Source organism: Parus major, chromosome 3 (assembly GCF_001522545.3).
Source record: "Parus major isolate Abel chromosome 3, Parus_major1.1, whole genome shotgun sequence".
Lineage (NCBI taxonomy): Eukaryota > Metazoa > Chordata > Aves > Passeriformes > Paridae > Parus > Parus major.
This window is the reverse complement of record NC_031770.1, coordinates 79,568,038-79,592,501: the sequence shown is the minus strand read 5'-3', so window position 1 is coordinate 79,592,501 and position 24,464 is coordinate 79,568,038. Positions and strand designations below refer to the sequence as shown.

The 24,464-nt window shown below is 40.5% G+C and overlaps 2 protein-coding genes across 11 annotated transcripts in view; one reads left to right on the top strand and one right to left on the bottom strand.

Moving 5' to 3' along the window:
- UBE3D (ubiquitin protein ligase E3D) overlaps positions 1–8,096 on the bottom strand; it is a 78,930-nt gene extending 70,834 nt beyond the window's left edge. For both annotated transcript variants that reach the window (XM_015621346.3, XM_033512911.1), the window contains exons 1-4: positions 7,977–8,096; positions 7,442–7,644; positions 5,387–5,477; positions 116–347 (exon numbers count right to left, since the gene is read on the bottom strand). In XM_015621346.3, the coding sequence (XP_015476832.1) occupies positions 116–347; positions 5,387–5,477; positions 7,442–7,644; positions 7,977–8,032 (582 nt within the window). In that variant the 5' untranslated portion in view covers positions 8,033–8,096. The remainder of the gene's footprint in view (positions 1–115; positions 348–5,386; positions 5,478–7,441; positions 7,645–7,976) is intronic.
- A 4,876-nt stretch (positions 8,097–12,972) lies between these two features.
- The window catches only part of DOP1A (DOP1 leucine zipper like protein A), a 61,281-nt gene continuing 49,789 nt past the window's right edge, over positions 12,973–24,464 (top strand). For 6 of the 9 annotated variants that reach the window (XR_004496478.1, XM_033512909.1, XM_033512908.1 and 3 more), the window contains exons 1-2: positions 12,973–13,053; positions 24,033–24,224. Coding sequence is in view for 8 of the 9 variants with exons in the window: in XM_033512909.1 (XP_033368800.1) it covers positions 24,087–24,224 (138 nt within the window). In the remaining variant the exon portion in view is untranslated. Of the gene's footprint in view, positions 13,054–13,074; positions 13,428–13,534; positions 13,619–24,032; positions 24,225–24,464 lie in introns of those variants that run through there. The other 3 variants (XM_015621341.3, XM_015621336.3, XM_015621337.3) reach the window with 2 other exon arrangements.

Below are 24,464 nucleotides of genomic sequence, written 5' to 3'. Positions count from 1 at the left end.
CCTTCAAAATAGTTCTGTAATACATATAAATTATATAAACTAGTAACAAAAGAAGTGCTTTACAATGAAAAAGTCCTAAAGTTCACCTAAAAACTATTTGAAGAAAATACTTTACCAAGCTGGAGCCACTATGTGAAACATGGTTTCCAGCCTCTGAGCAGCACACGGGAGATGCAGGCAGATGTGATTCATCTTCTGAATTCAACAGAAAAAAATTGTCTCCAACAAAACAGTCACCATGCTGAGGGTGCAAAGTGCTTCTGGCAAAGGGGTCAGGGTGACAACACCACTCTTCAACTAAATCACTCCAGTTTTCACTCGGCAGAGGAAGAACTCTGAGAAATTTCCTTAGAGGGAAAAAAAGACAAATATTTCAGTATGTTCTAATTAATTTCTAAGACACTTAAAGAGAGTTTAGGCTCCTACAAGCAGTGGGGGAAGCATGGCATTTTCTCAAAAAGAAGTGCTTGACTCTCTTTCCAGCCAAAGGCAAGGCACTTCCTTTGGGTGAATTCTGAGAAAGCGATGGCTGAGTTTCCTGCCAAGTCTGTGATAGAGCATTTCCCAAGGGTGAATCTCCAATGATTATAAGGCAGAACTTGACATAGTCCTCTCTTGAAATTAATCACATGGCAGAAATAAAACAGTTCTACCCAGTCATGAAAAATATGACTATAAGCATTTGCAATTACATTTATTATTACTTCTTGTAAAGTACCATTGCACCAAATATTGATATAAAACCAACAGAAATAGACTCATGACACAGCAAGATCCAGCATATTCTTTGTTTCAGATACCAGGCTTGAAAAAGCTAAAACCTGAAAAATATACCACAGTACATCTTCATTAAAAATCCCAAACAAATAAAACAACAAAAAAAGGATAATTCAATCTTAATTTAGATTTAGATACTCAGATCCAACTTTCAGAAGTCATATACAAAAAAGGCAAATCCCTTTCTCCTGGGTAGCTGCATGAACCAAGGATACTGCTTCTGGAAATACTACCTTGTTTTCATTATCAGTTGTATTGGGTTTTCATTTTCTGCTCTCTGCCTAGTTTCCTTGAATGCCTTCCCTTTCTTCTAAGGGAATGGTTACCCTATTTCTTCAGCTGTCTCCTGAAATCTTCACCAGAGTTTCTTGATTCTACTCCTTACTTAAAACTTGCAAATACAACTTTGCTTATGGTGCTACTTTGCAAATAAAAACACAGCTGCTAAGCCAACAGTTAAGCATCCTCCCTTTCCTGCAGTTCCCAGACTAACATTTTGTGAATACGTCACTTCTTCCCACTGTAGCTTCTTGGCCCTTTTGAATTGTTTGGTGGGTGAAAGAAAAATGTTTTATTAAAAAAAATCCTTTTTTTTCTAAATAGACAATACATTTTAAATTCTGCTTGCTCCACCTGCAGATGAAAGTTGGGATAACTCATCCTCTGATGCAGCTTTACCAAAACTTAATAAGATCACCTCTCAGCACTACCCATGTCTGTCTTCATTTTCCGTGGTTTTATATATTGCTTGAGATACTACTCGATTTTTCCAAAAATGACAGTTTAGTTCTGATTTTAGTTCTGATGTTGGCCTAATAACTGATTCTTTATCAGCCTTTTCAATTAGTTCCAGTGCCTGGACTCATGCTGCAAAAAAAAAAATAAATCTTCCTGTACTACCTTTTACACAAAAGCACCAAAAAGCTGGTATTGCTCAGTAATGTTGTTACAACAGGAAAAAAAAAAAATTACCTTAAACTGCAGACTCATGCTGTCCTGTTTCATTACATCAACCTTTCTTTACTCTCACAGTCTACCACATAAAGATCTTCACTTCTTTTCCAACAAAAGCAGTTTTTTCAGCCAGTAGGAATTTCCTAAACAAACTCCTCCTAACTCTGAGCTATACAGAAAATATACCATTTCCACTGTATTTTAGGCTTTTGACGCTCATGGGTGGAAAGACATATCCTGGGTCACCAGACCTGGAAAAATGTAACACTAATAAAAATGGAGCCTTCCTAGAAAAACAAACAAAACAAAACCAACATGAGGTTTACTAAGTACTGACTAAATTGAGACTACTAAATAACATGATAAAACCTAGAAATTAGGGTGACTTATCTCCCCAAACTTGCTCCTAGTAACAACTGACTTTCTATTTGAAGATAGACACCTAGGCTGCCTTCACAGTCAGAGAGCAACAAACAATTCTTAGGTTGGGACTTTTAGGAGTAGCTTTCCGCTGAAAGTGAAAAGCTTTCACTTTCACTTAGTGATCTAGCCAGGCTGAATCTCCTGATGTAGACAGTTCTCAGATTCCAACCAGAAAAGTAAGTAATTAACTTATCTTTAAAAAGTTTGAAGTTAAGCACTAGTCTATAAGAGCCCTGCCATAAGGATATAACTCTTAAATGATCTTCCATGCTAAGGTATTTGACCATAGAGACTCCTGTAAGACTGGATTAAGTAAAGTAACTCCAAATGTCATTACTAACTAATACCCAGTAATACCATTCTGTCTATTGAAAATACTGAAAACTGGAAGTAAAATGGACTTTACACTTTTAAACATAAAACTGTTCAATTCCATCAGAGACAAAGAAAAAACATCTGCATTCCTTTAACTGCAGTCTCCCTTATTTGCCTATTAAAAAATCTTGGGATAGCCCAGCTTGACAGTTAACTGTCAGGCATAACACTACTTAAGTAGGAAATGTGTAATTAGATTTCCCCTGCCATAAGTTTTTCAGTGGAATATTTGTGCAGTACCAATCATTATCATACAATCATAGAGTATCCTGAGTTGGAAAAATCCTACAAGGATCATTGCATCCAACTTCAGGCCCTGCACAGGACAACCTGGAGGTTCATCCCATGTCCAGATGCTTCTTGAACTCTAGCAGGCTTGGTGCTATGACCACTCCCCTGCATTACATTTGCATGGCAAGGTTTTAGTAGTAGGGGATCTCCATGGATAGATCATGTGAGCAGCTGCCAGAAGCTTCCCCCATGTCCAGTAGAGCCAATGCCAGCCAGTTCCAAGACAGACCCACCACTGGCCAAGGATAACACCATCAGCAGTGATAGCGGCTCTCTGAAAATATATTTAATAAAGTGGGAAAAAACATCTTGCAGTCAGAAGAGTAAGAAAATCTGAGAGCAACTGCTCTGCATACACCAAAGACAGTGAAGAAGGAGGAGAAAAGGTGCTCCAGGCACTGGATGGAGCAGGTTTCCCTGCAGCCCATGGGGAAGATAATGATGAAGCAGGCTGTTCTGCTGCAGCCCATGAAGGTCCACAATGGAGTTGATGGATGCCCTACATGGAGGACCCCACACCAGAGAAGACAGATGCCCGAAACAGTCTGTGGCCACATGGGAAGTCTGGCAAAATCTGTGGACCCATGATAGAGAGTGAGAAGCCCACAATGGCACAGGTTTGCTGCTAGGATTTGTGACCCCTTTGGTTACATTTTGTTCCTCCTGTCCAGCTGATGAGGGGAGCAATAGAGCGGTTTTGATGGGCACCTGGCATCCACACACCAAAAGCCCTTAAAAATTTCTTCATGACAGCAATAATGCCTTAAAGAATTATTTTACATATGAGGTACGCTTAGCCCAACTGGAAGGAGAGAAAGAATAAAGAAAGTGTCCCTAATTCCTTGCAGCTCTTGCATGATGGAAGAAAAAAACAATCTAATAATTTCCTCTAATGTGGATAATGTGAGGACAATGGAAAAGAATGAAAGAGCATATCCCTAACCTCCGAAGAGCTATCAGATTTATGGAAGAAAACAGACTGAGGCAGAGGATTACAGAAAATGTATAAGGTCAATTTCTGTGCACTAAGGAAGGACTACTTACATTTAAGAAGGCTTCCTGTGCAGTCTCTAACAGTAAAAAAAATAAGCTTTAGAATAGGTTTGGGGTGGTTTGTTGGTTTGTTTGTTTTTCATTTTAACCTAGATTTCTCTTGCTTCAGCTGAAGATTACTGACACCTTCTTTGCAGCCACTTCCTAGATATTGGAAGAATCTTATGTCTTCTCCACAACCTTATCTACACTAAATCCCATTTATTTCAATTTATTCTTAAAGGTATGATTTTCTATATCTCGTGTTTTTCTTATTACAGACCCTTTCCTAGTAATTCAGACTTTAATATACTCTCTTTCACACAGTTCTGCAATTTCCCTTCAATCCTTCCACCTCTGCTGTCACTGTCATACTTAACTCTTCCTGGAGAGAGGCACACATGAATTCTTTAACTGTAAGTTCTGACTATGCTACTCTCTTCCTTTTGGAAATGCTGGAACAGAATGTGTTGGGTACACTGGCAGCTCCACTCTTCTACTCTTGTCAGAGGTTTTTTTAGTGGCAACATTCAAGGGGTTCAGAGGCTCCCTGCAAGGAGAAATGCCACGTGAAAAGCCATGGATGTGCATTCTTTTCCCTTTCCCAAAAATTCTGCTTGTGTCATGTTACAGGATGCAGAACCAAAAGATTTAAACTACAGCATATGAATTTGATGTGCTGAAATTCCCACTCAGAGATGCAAATATAAAAGCGCAATATGTTTTGAAAGCAAATGTTACTGACTAGAAATGAGAAGTTCCACAACTTTACAAATGTACCAAAATAAGAGTTACTAATAGACTTTCTGATCAGACATTTCAGAAAAGAAAGCTAAGAAATCCTCAGTTCCATTCAGCTAGCCATAAAACCATACCTATGAAAGTATGTATCCATATCATATTTTCTATGAAGAAAGTAACATAAATTTAGAGAATGAAACATTCGTATTTTTATTTTGAGTATTAGAAGCCACACAGATCATAAAAGGCTGTAAAGGCACCTCTAACGATTCTTATATATTCAGTTGAAGTTGTCAAAATTGTTCATCAGAACAGCTAGACAATGCAGCACCTTTTTATTAAAATTCTCATTCACTCTGCAGATTTTGTATGGAACAGAGATAAGGCCGAGTCACGCAGCTAAGACACAGTTCCTGTGTTTCCCAAATTCAGCATGCCTAAACTATGTAGAGGTAGGCTTTGCTTAAAAGATAAAGGAAAGCTGTGGTCAATATCCCCATTCTGAGCAGCCACTCTATAGTTACAGCATGATGACTAAAGGAAATTTATAAGAGACTGAAAAGAACTGAAAAGGATACCTAAAGTATAGAGGAAGAAAGAAATCAAGGAGTAAATGAATAAACAGCTAAAAACTGCTTCAGGTAATTTTTTTTGTTGTCATCTGCTTCAAACATGTTCTAGTCTATCAGTTTCAAAATAAATACCTTTTAGCTGTCCCTAAGTACATAAAGTAACATGAATACCAATCACTATGGCATTTATTGCTATAAATACAAGACACTGCAGTACTCACCGGTCTTTCACTACGATATCACCACAGGACTGACAGTAAAAGATGTAATTCTTGTTGGATTTCAGGCTTTCCCTCAAAGTAAAAACCACATCTATAGATGGAAGAAAATATATTAATCTTCAAAATTGTGCAAAATTTTCAGTCACTTTTACAAAAATATCACGTCAAATACCTCAAACCAAAAAGGATAAATCTAACAGACAAGGAAAAAGGCTGACATTTTAAACACAACCTTAATTTTTTTAGAAGAAGTATTTAGATTTAGGAAAAACTTGACATCTCCACCTAATGCCGCATTACTGAGTAGGAATAATTGTGAATAATTTTCAACATGCAAATCCTCTTCAGAAGGGAAATTGATATATTTATATAATTGCAGAGATTATAAAAATAAAAATTCAACGCAACTCTTTTGTAATGATATTTCTGATAATCAGTGTATCTGCAATATGAGGGGACACACCAATATGTAACACAAATTGTCAGGACAGGGAGCAGGGGCAGACACTAGTTTTACATTTTCAGGCAGGTAAGAAACCAACCATTGTGGAGCCACTACAGGAAAAGATAAGAGAGCAACGGCCTCTGCAGGCCAGGAAAACAAAAATGGTCTCACAAAAGGCAGCTCAAACAACTTCTCCAAAGTGGAAAAAGAAGCTATAAAAACTGCCCCAAATTATCGGATAACATTAAGGAAAAGTAAAACTGTAAGCCTAGCCCTACATATGAATATGCTTTGCATTGCCCACTTTCTCATACTTAAGAATCAAAGTATACTCTCAGCACTGACATTCAATATTTGAAATTTAGGTTTCAATCACAAGGGAAAAGTACTTAAAAAGGTTCCAGAATTTCAACTACTTTGCATATTAATATAAAATATCAAAGGGTAACTAAGACTATACAATATATACATTGATTACTACCCGGTTCACATACTTATTTTTCACTAGCATGACTTTCCAAAGTTGATTTTTAAAACCTCATCATTAGTCTTTTGAAACATGTCTCGTTAATAGGACATATTAGATAATTTTAGTATAATTGAGTTGTCAAAGCACATGCATAATTACAGATTAATGTACAGATGCCACCTCAGCATACCAACAGAGTATTCCAATGTTTCTGGTGCTGCATTAGTGTATATTACATAATTTATCATACTTTTCTACTTTAAAAGCTCAGAATGGCAATTTTGTGTTATTTAATATATCTTTCTGTGTCACATCGTATGAAATGAATCTAAACATATTGAGCTTGGATGCCAGGATGAAAAAAAGCAACAGCTGTACTACGATGCTTTCTATTTATTGCAAACACATCCTAGACCTGAATTAGCATCACAGAAATAAAGAAGGTAACTTTGCAGATGTTATCTGTGACACTAACCTCTGAAACCCCAGCTGTGAAAATAATGAGCCCCAAACAAACCCATAATCCTTTATGATTAAGCGGTCAGGGATGGACAAGCATAGTCTAATTGCCTGGATAAATCAGATTATTACATTACCAATAGGACGGGGAATAACGGGTACAAATTTAAAGAATGTAAATTTAGGTTAGATATTAGGTAGAAATTCTTTGCTGTGAGAGCGGTGAGACATCAGCACCGGCGGCCCAGGGAAGCTGAGGATGCCCCAACCCTGGCAGCGTTCAAAGCCAGGGAAGTCCTGGAGCAACCCGGTCTAGTGGGACGTATCCCTGCCAGTGGCAGTGCAGACTTGCGACTCAATGATCTCTAAAGTCCGTTCCAACCCCTTAGCATTTTATGATTGTTATTTTCAGCTACCAAACGCGGAATAGGAGAATTATAATAATTTTGAAGTACTATAGGGAAGCACGGGGAGGGGGGGGAACTGTGAGCAGATCCCAAACACACGGCGTTTCCCTTTCGTTACGTCACTTCTACACTTTCATTAGGTCCTTTCTGCACTTTCAACTTCTAAAACCGACAATTCCAGGTGTTTCTCTACAGAATCCACGCTTCACACTCCCCCTCACTGACACCTGCCAGGTCCGCGGGCACCCTCCCCCGTTCCGCAGCCCCGCCCTCACCGGCGCCGGGCGGCGGGCGGCGCAGGCGCACGCGCAGGTGCAGCCCGTCCCCGCGCAGGCGCCGCAGCCCGCGGCACGAGGACGGCGCCAGCCTGACCCCTGCCGGCAGCGCCGCCGCATCGCAGCTCCCGCCGCTCTTCACTTCCAGGGAATCCGCGCACACCGAAACCTCCACCGGCGCGCTGGGGAGCTCCGCCGCCGCGCTGCGGAGGGAAAGCAATGGGTATTCCTCGGCAAGGAGCTGTCGGGGTGCGCTGCTGCTTTATACAGCAGCTCCCCCGCAGCCCCGGTCGCGTCCCGGGATCCACGCGGTGAACGAGGAGCAGCCGAGAAAAACAATCCACCGTTCTCAGGAAAAATTTATTTGCACAGTAGCCCAGGTTGTGCCGAGCCCGCACACAACCCGAACAGGCAGGGGGAGGCGTTAACCCGGTCCCCCCGCTGAAGGCTAAGGACGCCGAAAACCAGACCCGCCGCACCCCCCGGCTGCCCCGCACGGCCCGAGCGGCGGCGGGCGGCAGCGCCCCCGCACTACCGGATAACCAGCAGCGCGCTCTGCGTCCCCCGCCTGATCTCCATCAGGAACGCCATGCCGGCGCCGAGCAGCGCCGGGCACCGCGCAGGAAGCGGCCGCTCTCCCGCCGGCGCAGGCGCGGCGCCGCCGCCCGCCCGCCACAGCGCCGCCTGCGTGGAGTCGTAGAGTCACAGAATCACACACTCAGCAAGGAGGGAAGAGACCTTTACGATTACCCAGACCAAGCGTCCACTCGGCACTGCCGCTGTAATCTCTAAACCACATCATCCAGCGCTACATGCACACGCCTCCAGGGACAGCGACTCCGCCACCTCCCTGGCAAATCTATTCCAGCCCTTGACCATCCGAACGGTGAAAAATATTTCTCTAATGTCTAATCTGAACGTCTTCTGTCTCAGTTTAGGGCCATTCCCCCTAGTCTTGTTACAATAGGCGTGCCAGAAGAGACCAGCCCCCAAAACCTCCTTTCAGGGAGTGGCAGAGAGCAATGGGGTTCCCCCGACTCTCCTCGTGACTAAACAACCCCAGCTCCCTCAGCCGTTCCTTGTAAGACATGTTTTCTAGACCCTTAGAGAACCTTGTTGTCCTTCTCTGGACACCCCAGCACAACCGTATTCTTTTTAAACTGAGGGGCTGAGAAACTGGTCACAGCACTGGAGATGCGGCCTCACCATTGCAAAGTGCAGAGGGACAATCCTTGCCCTGGTCCTGCTGGCCAGCTCTATTGCTGATACAGGCCAAGATACCACTGGCGTTCTTTGCCGCCTGGGCACACCGCTCACTCATATGGGCTCGAATCCTTCTCTGCCGAGCAGCTCTCAAGTCAGCCCTCCGCAAACCCGTAGCACTGCATGGGGATGCTACGATTCAAGCACAGGATCCAGCAGCTCGGCTCCGGCTGGGAGGCAGTGGCGGAGGGTGTCCCGGCGTCGGCTGCGCCTCCCGGCCTGGCCGCTGCTGGCCGTAGAGTCAGGCCTGGGGACCCTGGAGTGAGTCCCATCGGGTCCCGAGCCCCAAGGTCAAGGTCTGCACAACCGGCTGGTCTGACGGGGTTTTCTTATGCGCAGTGTCTTGTGTCAACACCGGGCTGTCATCTCCTGCTTTCGTGCTACACCACCGCCGGGAGGAGCCCGGGTCCGTTCTCTCGTGCACCTCCCCACAGGAACCTTGGGCTGCCCCTGGGGCTGTGTGCTCAGGATTCGTGGCCAAACAGGGTTGATAATGATAATAAAACTGCTGTTTTGGCTGTTCTGAGCAGTGTTTGCACACTGTCAAGGCCTCTTCAGTGAATCACTGTGCACCACACAGCAAGTAGGCTGGAGATGGGGAAGAGTCTGGGGCAGGGGGGGAAGGTCGTACAGCCGACTTGAATCGACCAAAGTGATGTTCCATGGCACGTAACATCACTCATCACTCGGGGCGTAGTCTTTCCAAAGTGACCATTGCTCAGAGACTGACCGCACATCAGCAATCTTCTTGTGGGAGGTGGTGAGTGATTGTCTATACGTTTGGTGGTTTTTTCTGTTCCTCTTTCCCTCATCTACTGAAAGATCATTGTCTTAACCCACAGTTTTTCTTGCTTTTGCACTTCTGATTGTACCCCTGAACTAACAGCTGCTGGGGTCACCCCATAATGACCGCAGATTTCAGTCTGCGCAGAGGCCTCTGCTGAAAAAGGGGCAGGCTCCCCAGTACTGGGGTCTGTGTGCCAATGGCAGGTCATGCATCTCTACTCACCCCCTGCCTTGTGAAAAAAACCCTCTCCACCCTTTCTTGCAGCTTTACAAGTCTGCCTGAATTCCTCCTGATCCATGTGCACCCAAGCTCTTGAATGCCACCACAGCAGCATGTGAAAGCTCTTGAATGCTGTTAGATTGTACTCATAGCAAACAGGCTCTCAGCACAGGCAACTGCTGCTCTAGGGTGTTTTCTATTGCCTCTCATGAGATCTTTTATCAAGAGACTGTCAGTCTACCCTGACACGTCTGTGTGACTTTCCCTTACCTTATGAACACTGTGACCACTGCACACTTCACCCAGGATGCCACCCTCACATTGTTGTTGATGTTCAGTGTTCAAGGACACCAAGGAAAGAAGCTTTTACATTGTAAAAAAGGAGTCTTTCCACAATATTAAAAGTGTTTACTTTTTAATGAAGTCACAAGACTTTCTGTGGTTTCAGATGATTGTTTACAAACATTATCTGCAAAGCTTCAAACAAACAGGCAAATTTGCACATGTAACTTTTATAGCAATTTATTATCAAAGACATTATTATATTGAAGTGAGCTTAGACCTTGGAGTTACCAAAACCAAGCAGGAGAGTCCCAAAAAAGAAGATGCAGTAAGGTTAGAATTTGTGGGAAAAAATACAGCAGACAGTAGTCGACAGTATCAACTGAGCTATTTTGGTTTTTTTCACAAAGCATGAATTTACTGAAGTATTCTAAGATGGGACTACACTGTTCACTGTGCTGTTCTGAGTGTGGTGGTTTGGGGTTTTGTTGTTGCATTTCCTTTATTTTTAAGGAAGAAAAATAATTAATCCACATGGTGGGTTTCCTTTCCAATTAATTCACAAATGAATGTACATATTGTGGGCTAAATTGTTGCGGACAAGTAGGTCATGCGTCAAACATAAACCATATGTAATTATAGGAGAATTGACTCCTAGTATTAGTACAAGGGCCTTTGTTGTTACAAAGGCTTACCCAAAGCTACAAAGTTATGAATAATCTTCAGTGTTCACAGGGTGTGAGTCTCACTTATTCAAAATTGTCTATTATAGGTTTCTCGCTGTTTCTGCTGTGAAAGAATTACAGAGACAGGAAGGTAAATTTCCTACAGAGCAAGTGCACCTAACATCAGTGCTGCACCCAGCCCAGTATTTTAACTGCAACATCAGTAAAACAAGGTACTAATAAGGAAGAGCTCTGAGTGTAGTTGCTTCCAGGTGCTTCCCCTGTGGGTACATCCCTACTCAGTTTCTTCAGTGTTCACTTCTGGATGTGTTTGTCATCAATATGAAGAATTTATCCTTCAACCTACAGATAGTGTCCAAGTCCCCAGCCCCTGGTGCCAATATGTTCTAGAAGTTTTCTGCTTTGAAGAAAATAATTTTCTGTGCCTACTTATTCTCATACTGTGCGGGTTGGTTAACAACAGCTGTGTTGCCTTTGATGATTTTGTAGAATTTGATCAATGCTCTCCCCTGCCTTCTTTCTCTGCATTGAACAGTCACAGTCATTATTGCTTTTGCTGTAATGTAGCAGTGACATCTCTCCACAGTGCCTTTCCCAACTTCTTTACATCCCTCTTGAGCTGTGAAGACAAGAATTGATGCCGTAATCAATCTGAGGCTGCACCAGCCTTTTACACAGCAGCTGACTACCTCTGTCTTGTTCTCAATATTCTCCCCAACGATGTACAATGTTTTTTTGATTGCTACTGCAAATAAAGTCGATGAGAAAATTTGAAAGAAGTGTTTTGGAGCTCTGAGCTGTAGCTGCCACTACTAAATTCAGCACAAGGGAAGCTTAGCAATCCAACCACTCTGCAATGCAGTAGCATGTGAAAGCACATGGTCAGTTATTGACATTGACAGTCACTTCCCCTTTGTGAAGTTCACCACTGTTAAACAGCTCCAAAAGTATGACCAGCCAAGTTAAAAGTTACATCTCAAAGACATTTATAAGTCTCTTCAAAGAAAAAAAAAATAAATGTAAGTATACCATATTAATTAAAAATACAGGACACTTAGAGTCATATTTGATGCCTCGGAAAACCAGTGGAAATTGTCAGCTTTCCAGAAAGTAACTATTTTTCATGTACCACTCCTGGTATAGTTTAATGAGAAAAGGAATTGCATTTACTCTTTATTATTATCCTAAGTCTGGAGAACAAAATTAGACTTCATTAAATATTGGCTGGCAACATAAGTCACTGAGTAGAAGAATTATAAATATTATGAGATTTTCCCCTGGCAATATTTTAGAAATACTTGTCCTCAGACAAAGCCTAAAATATTAATCATGTAAGCTGAACACCTTTTTTTTTTTTTTTTTTTTTTTTTTGCAGTTACCCAAGTAATTTATAACCATAAGCTGTGTTTGCTATTATGAAGTCTGCTTAAATTTGAGAACCGTAATGATGACTTTAAAACTAACAGACTACAGACTAAGAGCTGTACCCTTTATACTGTGTAACTGGTCAGTTGAAAAATCAGTAAAAAATTCCTTCCACTACCATCCATGTGGGCACCATATGTTTTTGTGTGTAGTAAGGGTTCAAGCATACTAATCACAAGAATTTTTAGAAAATTCCCAATACAGGTACTGCTAACAAAGATAATATTACATCACAACATCACAGAACAGGTTGGGTTGAAAGGGACCAGGTGGGGGTTGGCCTTTTCTGCCAGGCAACCAGCAACACGACAAGAGGGTATAGTCATAAGCTGTGCCAGGGGAGGTATAGGTTGGATTGGACATTCAGAGGCAATTCTTCACAGAAAGGCTGGTTAGGCATTGGAATGGTCTGTCCGTGGAGGTGGTAGAGTCAGTTCCTGGAGGTGTTTAAAGACTGGACATGGCACTTAGTTCCATGGTGTGGTTAATATGGTAGTGTTTGATCATAGGCTGGACTTGATGATTTCAGAGCTCTCATCAACCTAATTGATTCTGTGATCTTATAGATCATCTCCTTCCAAGCCCCGCTGCCTTGAGCGGGGACACCTTCTACTAGACCTGATTGCTCAGAGCCCCATGAAATCTGGCCTCGAACACTTCCAGGAGTGGGGCACCCACAGCCTCACTGGAAGACCTGCTGCAGTATAATTTTCTAAAGAACCATCAATCTTCCATTTTTTCCTGCGCTGTAAAACTCAGTAAATATCAGGCCGGACAAACACACGCACTCGCACCGAGCCCGCTGCTCGCCCGCGTCCCGCCAGGGGGCGCAGCACGGCTGAGCGCGGCGGGGCGGGGCGGGGCGGGCGCGGCGCGGGGCACGCCGGGAGCTGTCAGGGCGGCGCGGGGGTGCCGGTGGCGGTCGGGCTCTTCCGGCTCGGGTCGCTCAGGTAACGCCGCTCCTTCCCCGGGACCCCGGTGCGGGCACGCAGCGCGGCCCGGCGGCGGCTTCTGCTCCCGCTCCCCTCCCCTCCCTCCACCCCCGTCTCCGCGCCGGTGTTGGAGAGGGTCCGCCCCTGGAGTCGAGCCGAGCCGAGCCGGCCCTCATTCTGGTCTGCCCTGCTCTTCTTTGCTCTGCCCTCCCCTCCGGCACCGTCGTGGCGGACGACGGCCAGACCGTACTGGGCTGCGTGCAAGGGGCAGGTGCTGAGGAGCCCGGGGAGAGCTGTTATAGCCTGTTAATTACGCTGCATCAATTAACCTGTGGCACCTGTCCATCCCGCCGCTCCGGGCTCTGTCCCCCCGCAGCGAGGAGCGCGCCCGGGTGAGTTTTGGGGTGCGGAGCCTCTCCTCGCGCCGGCACCCCGGCACCGGCCGGCGGGGCCTGGCTTCGCCTTCGTGGTGGAGATTCCCTAGGGAGCTCTTCCCGCCTGCCTGAGAGCGAGCTTGGCGTCGGGCTGCCAGGGTCGTCCTGCTTTGACCTTGAGTGTCCAGGGGGCTGTGGGCCTCTTTTAGGTGAGATTCCCGGTTGCTGGAGTTGCTGCGTGTGGTATTTGGAAGGATACACGGGACATACGGCTGTCGCTGGGTTGTGTGGTGCAGGGTTAAAATTCATCTGTTGATGCAGAGATGTCCTTATATCTTGTGGTACCAGTTTGAAAAGCATAAATACATGACAGCTTCTGATGTTAAATGTTTTTCAGAAATATTTTCATACTGTGACAATAACCAGAGAAGCCTGAACAATTTATCTCTTTAAGTGACTTGAAATATGTTACATATGAGGTGCAGATTTTAAAGAGCTTATTCTAGGTGACTCAACCGTTGTTTTTGTGCTGATTGCAAGAACCCTTTCACTCCTGGATCGTCTTTCAGTATGCAGTAATAGTGAAAGTGTTATGGCTGTCAGGTTAACTGCAGAGTGTTACGGATACCTGAATTTGGCTGTAGGAGTGTGAAGAGTTGGGAAGCCTGTATCTAAAGAGTAACAGGCTAGATGCTTCTAGGTAATAAGGGGCCACATTATAAGGTTGAAGATCCTAGTCTTTTCATTTTGCTGCCAAGGCTTGGCTTGCGTTAAATACTTAAGCAGGCCTTGCTATCAAATTTCCTCTCTTTGTTTGTGCTTTTTTCATGGTCTTATTTTTAAAAAAATTTAGTACCTTTTCAAAAACAGAGTGAGATACAGTAGAACTTTTGCTAATAGTGTGATGCCTAAATATTGTGATTATCCATAATGTACAACAATTTTCAGTGTAGCATGTATGAATGCTACAAGAGGGGATGCCAGTTTGTAAACAGGAAGAATATTTACAGTATAATTTGTGGTTTTGTTTTCATTGACATGAGAATTGGCACTTTGGGAAGCTAAGCAGCCTGTAAATGATATGGGGAGAGGCTGCATTTCTAGCTCACTGAATGTCTTACTTTCCCAACTTGTTGGTATTACCTGTGATAGTATATATTTAAACAGCATTTTGCAAAAAAAGGGTGTCTTATATCTTCCATTACTGGAATGGCTGTGCTTGTAAGTGGATGGTTCTGTTCACAATGTAGGAAGTGCTTTTCCTGTATAAAGTTATCAGCATGCTATGCAGACGATAAGAAATGCTCATCACAGGCACAGCAAGCTGTGTGTGGGTAAGGTGGTGCTGTGGTTCAACCCCAGGCAGCAGCCAAGCCCCATTCCCCCACCTGTGGGACAAGGGAGAGAATGAGAAGGATAATAGGAAGAAAACTCATGGGTTGAGACAAGGACAGTTTAATAGGGAAAGCAGCAGACACACAAGCAAAGCAAAACAGGGAATGAATTCACCCCTTCCTATGGCAGGTGGGTGTTCAGCCATCTCCAGGAGCAGGGCCCTATCATACCTAGCAGTGGCTTGGGAAGAAAACAAGCATCATCATTACAAATGTCCTCCCCTTCCTCTTTCTTTGTATGCTAAACATGATGTCATATTGTCTGGAATATCTCTTTGGCCAGTTTGGATCACCTGTCCCAGCTTTGTCTCCTCCAAATCTCCCATGCACCTCCAGCCTGCTTGCCAGCATGGCAATACAAAAAGTAGAAAAGGCTTTGGCTTTGTGTAACCCTGTCCAGCAATAACAAAAATATCTCTATATTATTAACCATGTTTAGCACAAATCCAAAACAGCCCCTTACCAGCCACTGTGAAGAAAATTAACTGTACTCTGCTGGTGTAAGTGGGCTCGGCCTCTAATCTGTCAATGTTTTCTGTTTGAATACAGGGAGGACACTTCCAAGTGTTCATCACTTGTTTAGTTCTCTTGGCCACTGTTCCTGCTGTCCACCTGTAGTGTCTTCTTGCTTAGCCAGGACTGACTGCTTGCTCTGGGTTGGCTGGCTGAAAATGCTTATTGATATTTTTTTTCTCTTGTTTTCCTTTTCTTTTTTTCTTTTTCTTTTTTTCTTTGATGGAACTGTATTATGTTAAATCTGTAATGTGTAGAAGGGAACCAAGAAGCGATATGAAGTATGTTGTTAAAAACCCTGTTTGGAAAATGATTGAGAAAAATAGGAGCTGGAAAAGAGGCTACGCTAAATGATACCTGCTAAAGCATGAAATAGAAAAATGGAAGTAATTTTTCTGTATGCACATAAATTGTCTTTGAGATTAATAACCTTGTTGCTCTGACTTGTAACTGAAAAGAAACTGAATGATAAATAGACACAGTAAGTGATATATTTCCCTCTGAGAGGCCAGGGAGAAGAAACACTGCAGCATCAACCATTTTCTCCCAAAAACTGAAACAAGAAATGAAAAGAAAGCATCAAGGAGAATCAGTAAATAGTTTTAGTAGTCAACACATTGCTATTTTTATCTGAAACTTGTAGTTCAGTATAAGCATTAAAAAATAGTTAGAAGTGAATGAATGGTGCTTTGCCTAACTTGGTCTTTCATCTGCAGAAATTGTAGAGAATTTAACCTTTTATTTATGTCTTTTCTGGCTTACTTCTGAGGATAAGGAGAGTGAACAAGTTTTGGTCCAGGCATCGTTTTCAGAATTGTCAGAAAAGGATTCTACTTTACAAATTCCTTTGAAATCCACCTCTGGAACTGGGAAACCACAGTCTAGATAATGCAGAGATATATGTGTGGCATATGACACTATTTTAGAATTAAAAGCAGAATAAAGTTATAGAAATTAGTTGAAATTTGAAATTAATGCATTATTAATACCTTAGACCACAGGGCATAAATAAAAAGGAAGATGGACAAAGTCTTGCCCAGTTGCATTGTATTAGATTATCCAAGTAAGGTAAGGATGAGGATGTGAGAGCTTCTGACATACCTTTTTTGAAAAGACCTATCAGGATTGTTTGGAGACAGAATGTTAAACCCACCTGAAGCTACATATTAGAACAATGGATATGGATGAATGAAAGGCTATTGTGAGCAAAGAACAAATGAATAAATTACTTGGTTACCACTTTTTTGTTGTTAATTTGGTAGATTCTGTGTTGAACTGTGTATCAGAATATTTAAAGAGATGTCTCAATGTGGAGGCACAGCATGACCCTGGAAGCAGAGCTTCTTTCTCAGTACAGAGTACTGCAAGTGTAATGTAAGACAATGATCCTCATCTAAATATTTTTATTTTTTTATCTGTACTAAGCTGAAAAGTATCCTGAAGTTGGCAAACTCTCCTTTAAAACAAAGTGTAGTACAAATATAACTGTAAATCAAGTGATTCTGGTTTGAGCTGATTTCATTGTTATGTTTACTATGGCTTTTTTGCTGTTGTTTATCTATTTATTTTAAATGTATTACATGTTAATTTGAATTACTGATTTGACAAGTGAAAAAATATGCAAGAAAGAAAAAGAATATCTCAAGGTAAGTCTCCGCTCAATAAATGCTTGGAAAAGCTAGCTATTTAAAAAGAAATTATTTCAGAACGGATATAGGGACCATTTGAAGGCATAAGGCTGAAACACACAAAAGTGAAAATAAATTGCAGTTTATTTGAGGAAGCCTATCCTGTTCCTGTGCTCAGGCAGTTGGAGAGAAGATAACTATTTGATGTAGTGTGCTTATCAAGCACTACTCAAGAGGGAGGGCAATGGTCCCAGGGCCCAGTGGGTGTGTGTGAGAGCTGGGCAGTTCTGCTGTGGGCCTGGGAAAGCACAAAGCTCATGGTGCTCACAGGTGGTGCAGGAGCCACGTTCTCCTGTGATAGTGCTTTTTCCAACCCACTGAATTTGTGGTTACCATGGATGTGGCTGTGTCGAGCAAGTACCTTCCATATCCTCTTTAGAGTAATGCAAACAGCCTTAATGCTAATATTCAGTCTCATGAGGTCTTTCCAATGCTGGGAACTGACACTGTATGATGTTGCAGGTTTGATTGTGGATAGCTGAAAAAGGCCCTACCAGCTCAGGGAGCAAGCCAACATGTTTTTTGTTTTCTGGGTTTTTTTTTTGAGTATGGCAACAGTTTCTTTTGGTCCAGGGAGCGGTAGTTGATACACTATATACAATATTACACATAACTTCAGAATAAGGATTTTATGTTTCTCTTTGGCTCAGCATTGTGAAAGTGTCTGGTGACTCCAGGAGATTGTATTTCATGTCCTAGTTGAAGGTGCCCCTGCCAATGGTAGAGGAGCTGGAGCTAGATGCACTTTAAGGTCCCTTCTAATTCAAAACATTCTATGATCTAAACAAACTTCTTAAGTATTTGCTATTGTTCAGATGTCAGATGGGAGAATGAAATGAAGATTATTTTAAAAATGTCTTTGACCAAATTGTTTATGTTTCTTTGATGGATGCATTGCTGCCAAAATTTAAGATTTAAGTTGTGCTTAAAGATGGTAACTCGGTGAGCTGAGAAGAAATAAAATTTAAGGAGGTAACACTGGGGACATGTCAAATGAGAGAATGGTAAATTCTAGGTGTGGTTGGTTTTTGTTTGTTTTTTTTTATTCAAGTGTGTAATTGAATATGAGGGAAATAGTGACTAGTTCTGGATTTAGATTGAAATACTGGATGCTCAAATACAGTGGTCAACAAAGGGAAGTAGGGGACAAAAAAAGTACTTGAAAGTAAATGTTGAAGAATAACCACAATTTCAATGAAGCATTTTCCCATTTTTCCCTATATTGTGTTATTCTGACTTAAATTACCATCTGTTTTTTAGCAAGATGTGTTAGATGTTTTGCATAATTTAGAATAAGAAGCAAGGCTATCTGGAACTTTGTTGATTTTTGGATGTAAAATGATCACTGATGAAGCTATAATTTATTACATAGAGAATTTGGGAATTGTTTGTTGAAAGAAAGGAAAAATGTGGAAATGTTATTTTAGTAAGAATAAAATATCTTAGTTAATGGTTGACCTGAGTTGTAAGAAAGGTGCAAGTCATCATCTTTCATTTACTGAGTGACATAAGTTCAGATCTGTGAAATCTGAATATGTGATTTGATCTCATGAAGAATGATACTTTAAAAGTAGAGACTCTAGTGTAAGATTCTGGCATTCATGAAGTGCAAAGGTACTTAGCTCTAGAAAAGATGATGTCTCTTGTGCTTTGCCAGAAAAACTGAAATAGTCTCAGCAGTATGCAGGCAATAGTGCTCAAGGGCTGAAAGAAAAGGTATCAGAAGCGTTTTGTTGGTGGGTCTAGAGTCAAAATCAAATTTCAGTCCAGTATATAAAACTGTTTTGTAGTTCACTTGTTAAATATTGAGAAGGTGTAATAAAATATAATTGAGTAGAAGGGTTAAAATGTCACACTAAACTCAGTTTTTAAGAAGCAATTTGAGAAGATGTGTTTGTCAATGAGAGTGAGAAGTCTTTGGTCACTTTCTTCTCCCCTCTAACAAACAGATAGATAAAGATTTATTTTATTTTTTTTTTTAATTTCAGAAAAAGTATGCTCTAAAGCATATTCATTTAGTGTTTATAATTACAAATTTGTATAGTAACTAGAGCAGTCATATCCTTAGAAGGCTTTTTGTATGTTCCTTATGAATTTTTAAATTTGTTCCTTATTCCTCTTTATGAACTCCTGATGTAAGCCACCCTTTGGAAGACCAGGAATAGCAGAGAGAACATTGTACATACCTGATGTACTTGCATCAGAATGTGCTCAGTGATAGACTTAGGCTTATTCCAGTCTTTTTTCTGTGAAGAACATGCAAAAAAAGGGAAAATATACTCAGTTTCTTTTTACTGACAGTTTATGTAATAATAAACTTGTTTTGTAGCTTCATAAGTAGGGAGGGGTGGGTAGCTAAGCTAACCTCTGTAGTACAAGCCCTAGGTTTTCTTGCATTTAGTTCTTTTTTTGATTTGAGACTCACTTCCAGGAAAACATCTTGTTTTGGTTTAGAAGTTGCTTGCATGGGTAATGCATAGATTATTATATGGATTTGATTTAATGTAATTTTGTTTTGAAAGAAATTTGAACACTTAAGGCAGAGGTGTTTTTTCTATGGAAAAATATAATGTGCTGTGTCCACTTGTGAATATGACTAGGTAGAAAAGTGTACTGAGAAGTTATTTATCACGATATTAAATCTTACTAAGTGTTGTAGACTGTTGCAGGATAGTAATGACATAATGGCTAGTTAGAGTTAATAATACTATCAGGTGGGGTTCTTCTGTTTTGTTTGTTTGTGTAGTATGGGGGAGAGTCTCCTTTCATTATTCTACTGAATAGCAGTTGGCCAAAATAACAAGCTCAAATGGTTCTTTTTCTTCAGGAGACATTAGAGATTCCTGTTTGAAAAATTCTGAATAGGAGGATTCTGTACAAAGTCAATCTAGAAAGAGAGTAATTAGCTGTAACTGGAAAATCTTTATCTGTGGTTATAGAAAAATGTATGTGTTTTTTATATTTGAATTTTATCTGAAGAGTCTGGTTTGGGATTTGAAGGACTTATTTTGCTATTCATGTCGTTAAATGCTTCTGAGGGGAAACAAAGCATAATAATTTACCAAATGACAAGGCTTCTGTTTTCCTTGTATTCAAATCTGTGTTTGTATTGAGTCTATTTAAATACAAATGTTTTTCTGCAGTTGCTGGCTTAATATGTGGGCACTATACAAGACTTAAAAAGCAATAGCGCTACAGTGAAATTAGAAATTTTTGTCATCTGCTTTTTAATTGTCTACTAGTTCTTTTACTGTGCATCCCATAGCCACCCTTGACATGGTACATAGTTTTAAAAATGCCTTGGAATATTACACTACAAAGCAGAAACCCTGAGCAATTCAAAGGAGCAAGCTTGTGAGCTCAGATTCTTACAGTACTTTGAACAAATCTTGAGATTTATTGAAGTGCCTTGATATATGCAGATTTGTGCTCCACAGTCAGCCACTGGACCTGTACCAGTATTTTGGTATTGCAGATTGGTGTGAAGCACACAAATAGAGCAATTAGGTGATGCATGAAAAATATAAGAGTGGAATAGTAGCAAATCAAACCTGAAGATGAGTTTTGGGGTAAAAAAGATAAGGGAGAGCTTATGAATCAAGTCTTATAATCTTGTGATTAAATCAAAACAGAATCTAGATAAAAGCTGCATTTATAGAATTGATTTGATGAAACTCCTGTTCTTCTTGACGTTCCTTTGGCTTCAGTGAAAAACATTTAGAGCCTCTTAAACAGGTGAATAATTTGTGTTGAAGTGAGACAGAAAGCCCTTAGGTACAAAAGTTATGAAGAATGAGCACCTGCTGTGGAAACACAACTGAAGCAGCATTGTTTTAAGATGAATTGGAGGAAAACCAATGCCAACTCATTGGTGAAGGGAACCAAAGGCTGCTCTGGGAACACACTATGCACAACCCTGAGCAAAAGAAGATCCACAGCCCCAGATACCTGCTTTCCTTGTCACAGTCACATGCAAAGACTTCACAGGCATCCAGGTATACCCAGAATTGTGTGGTATCTGCATTTTAATCCCCGCTAGAAGGTAAAGTAGAAGGTAGTAGGTGTCAGGACCTACTTCTGCAATCACTTATGATTTAAATATAATTTTATGAAATTATTTGAAAGTGTATCATACATCTTAGGTAGTTTCTTCCTCATTGATAATAAGCTTTCTGCTAGGGCAGAAAGCATACTTAATTTTTGACATCCATTTAAAAAGCCATGGCCATCTAACAGATCAGTGATTGCCTATGCCAGACTCATGAGAAAGGCTTCACCTTCAATCTGAGAAGCTTGGCTCATCTCATCTGGTGTACAAAAAGGGGGGAAAAAAAAAAAACCCAAAGGATGGTGCTCTTCATATTTTTGTTTAAAAAGAAAAACAAATAAAGAACAGTCCAAGGAAAGTTGGCCCTCATGACAAATGGTGGTTGTTTAATGACAAGATAAATGCTTTGTTCCATGGGCTGTGAAGTGGTGTAGCAGAAAATCCTATTTTTCAATTTATTTTTTTAATCTATCAAATTTTATTATTTATCTCATTTTTTTCAAAGTAGTAAACTATGGAAGAATATGGGTGTGTTACTTATGAGGAAATAGGCACTACCAAACTTTACATTGTATTGAAATACCAACTGTAAAATCAAATGTTTTTAAATCTGCATTTTTAATATAGATGAAGAGAGCAGGAAAGTATTGATAAGAATATATTATAGAAACATGAAAAGATTAAAAACTACATTGTGAAATATCTTCAGGCTAAACAAAAAGAAAACCATAGTTAACAAGTTTATTTTTATGTATGAGAACTAATAACAATGGGCATTCCTGTAATTTTAATGATTGTAGAATAGAAGTAGTCCAAAGTTTATAAAAATAATACATAACATTTACATAGTATCCTCTCTGGGTGCCTCACTTAGTATGGCTACTTATGATTTGTCAAAAACTGAAATTTCATTGTGGGGAAAAGTATGCAAGAAATTCTTTGCATAAGTTCTTTTTAAAAACACCCAATTTTTTAAGATAGAAAAATGAGACCATAACTGTAGAGTAGTAAGAAAACAGAGTGTTTTTTCTTCTGTATACAAAACTTCATAATGATGAAATTTGCACAGCCAGTGTGCAGTAGGCATGTCTTAAAGCATAGTTATTCAGTCAAAGATATTAATGTATTTTGTTTTTAAAATTAAGGGATTGCTCTGACTAGTTTATAAGTCTGAAAGGAAGCTGTTTTACCCTGTGCTCTACCTAGTTTGTTTAAGCTTTGATAATCCTTTATCAAACCACTCTCAGCTCTCAGGTCCTTCAAGGACTTCCTCAACTTGAGGAAGGCAGAGCCCTATCTTCCACTTAGCCGTAAGTGGTTGTATTTATGCTTTAGCTGAATAAAAAGGATTCTGACGCATTCTGCACTCAAAAAGAATTATTTACTGTGTCAAGTACTTTCTCCATCTAATGTGCCTGGAAAAATTGGAATTGTGCTACTTTTATATGTTGGTTCTTCTTTTTTCAGTGTTAATACTGTATTTCACTTTTGGAGATCAGACTTTGGCGGTTGTGCAACTGTCTCTTTGAGAAATCTGTTGGCATTTTACAAGTTTTCCAGAACAAACCTGATCTTTTTTGGGATTTAATCCAAAAATGGTTATTATGAAATGAAACCACATGAAAAGTTTGGGTTTTTTAAATTAAAAGTGGTATCTAAGTGCTTTATGCAAGTGAGATATTGTGAAATCTATCAATTTGAATATGTGAATATTCAAAAAACTCAGAATATGTGTTTTTAATAATGGCTTACATTTCTGTTCTGTCTTGGAGACAGTCTGTCATTATTATTCTGCCATCAGAATCAAGAGTGCAGAAACCTTGTAATTTTTGGCCTTTTTATTTACTCCTTCCATCCAGATCTTTTCATTTTGTCTGCCACTTTCTTGTTTTTCTCTGTTCTTGCAACTTTCCTTATCATACCTGGAAGACAGTCTGATGAATACTACTTCTTTATACCTGTTCCATGGTTGGTTTGATTTTTTTTCAGCCTGCACTTCTGCACGTGATTTTCTTCCCATTTCCCTTTAATCAAGACAGAAGAGAACAGCATATGTTGAATGTGAAATCTCTTCTGAAGCCAAATACAAAAGAGATCCCAAAAGATTTCCCCCAATAATACCCCCATTAAAAGGGGCACCAAATCTTCCTTTTTCAGATGTTGTATTTGCTTGGGGTGAATGTAGCCTTCAAAACTCATTTAAGAGGTTGTTGAACCCCTGTTATTAAAAAAAAAAAAAAAAAAGTAGTCTATGACGTATGAAAGTACAGGGTGGTGTTTCTGGAACTAGAATATGTTAATTACTTGGTGTAGACTACCACACCATGAAAATATATTGAGCATATTGCAAAAACCTATGAGTACAAAACTGGTAAACATGTACTTTTGTTGTGCCTGGATGACAATAATATAAAAACAAAGTAGAGTTGCATCACTGGATTAGAATAGCAAGTCTTGTAAAAGGAAGTGTTGATGCCCAGCAGTTCTCTTGAATAGTGTGTAACTATTGTATTGTATGTGTCCTTCAGTTTTGTCTTCTGCTTGGAAGTGTTTCAGAAAGATTGCTGTCCTCTGTTTGCAGAAATACTGGTTTGTTGAAAGGTGGGGGTTTCTGGTGATGGACCCAGGGGAAGTAAAAAAGAAAATGAAAAATCACTTCGTTGCATTGTTTAGAACAACCGGTGCTTTTTGGGCAAGACAATGCATTAATTTTCTAGGGATTTTTTTTGGCTCATGCTGTCATGATTTTTTTTTTATTATTTGTTTGGGGTTTTTAATAGGACTTGATGATGGACTGTGTGTTAAATACTTGTTAATATTTGTTTGCAATATGTTAGCTTTTGTTTATGGTTTGTTGTAACCTGATTTCCGAATTTTTTTTTAATGTCTTTGAGGAAAATGTAGTGCTTTTTATACATATTTTAACAATATGTTTTGGGAACGATGGTTTCAGGGCTTTTTTCTTTTGTATTTTGAATAGGTAATGTCTGTACATGAATTGCAAGCTGGTCTCTAGTGGGGACACCGTGGGAGGATGAACACGGAGGAGCTGGAGCTACTGACTGATTCCAAGTACAGAAACTATGTAGCAGCTGTTGACAAAGCACTGAAGAACTTCGAATATTCCAGTGAATGGGCAGATTTAATATCAGCACTTGGGAAGCTTAACAAGGTATGCCTGGAAAGTGCTCTTAAAAAGATTCAGGAATTGCAAAAGGTACTGTTTTAACAGTACAGAAGTGCGAGCTTCCATCCCTCCAATACTCTAGCAAATATTTCAACAGTCTGAGCCAAATGTTGGGTGTGTGCAAGGAGCAAACAAATCAACCAAACACCTTTCTAAGACTTAGAGTTTAACCCTTTGTAGTTGTAAATAAAAGGAGAAGTTATTTGCGTTTCTAGTAAACATCTA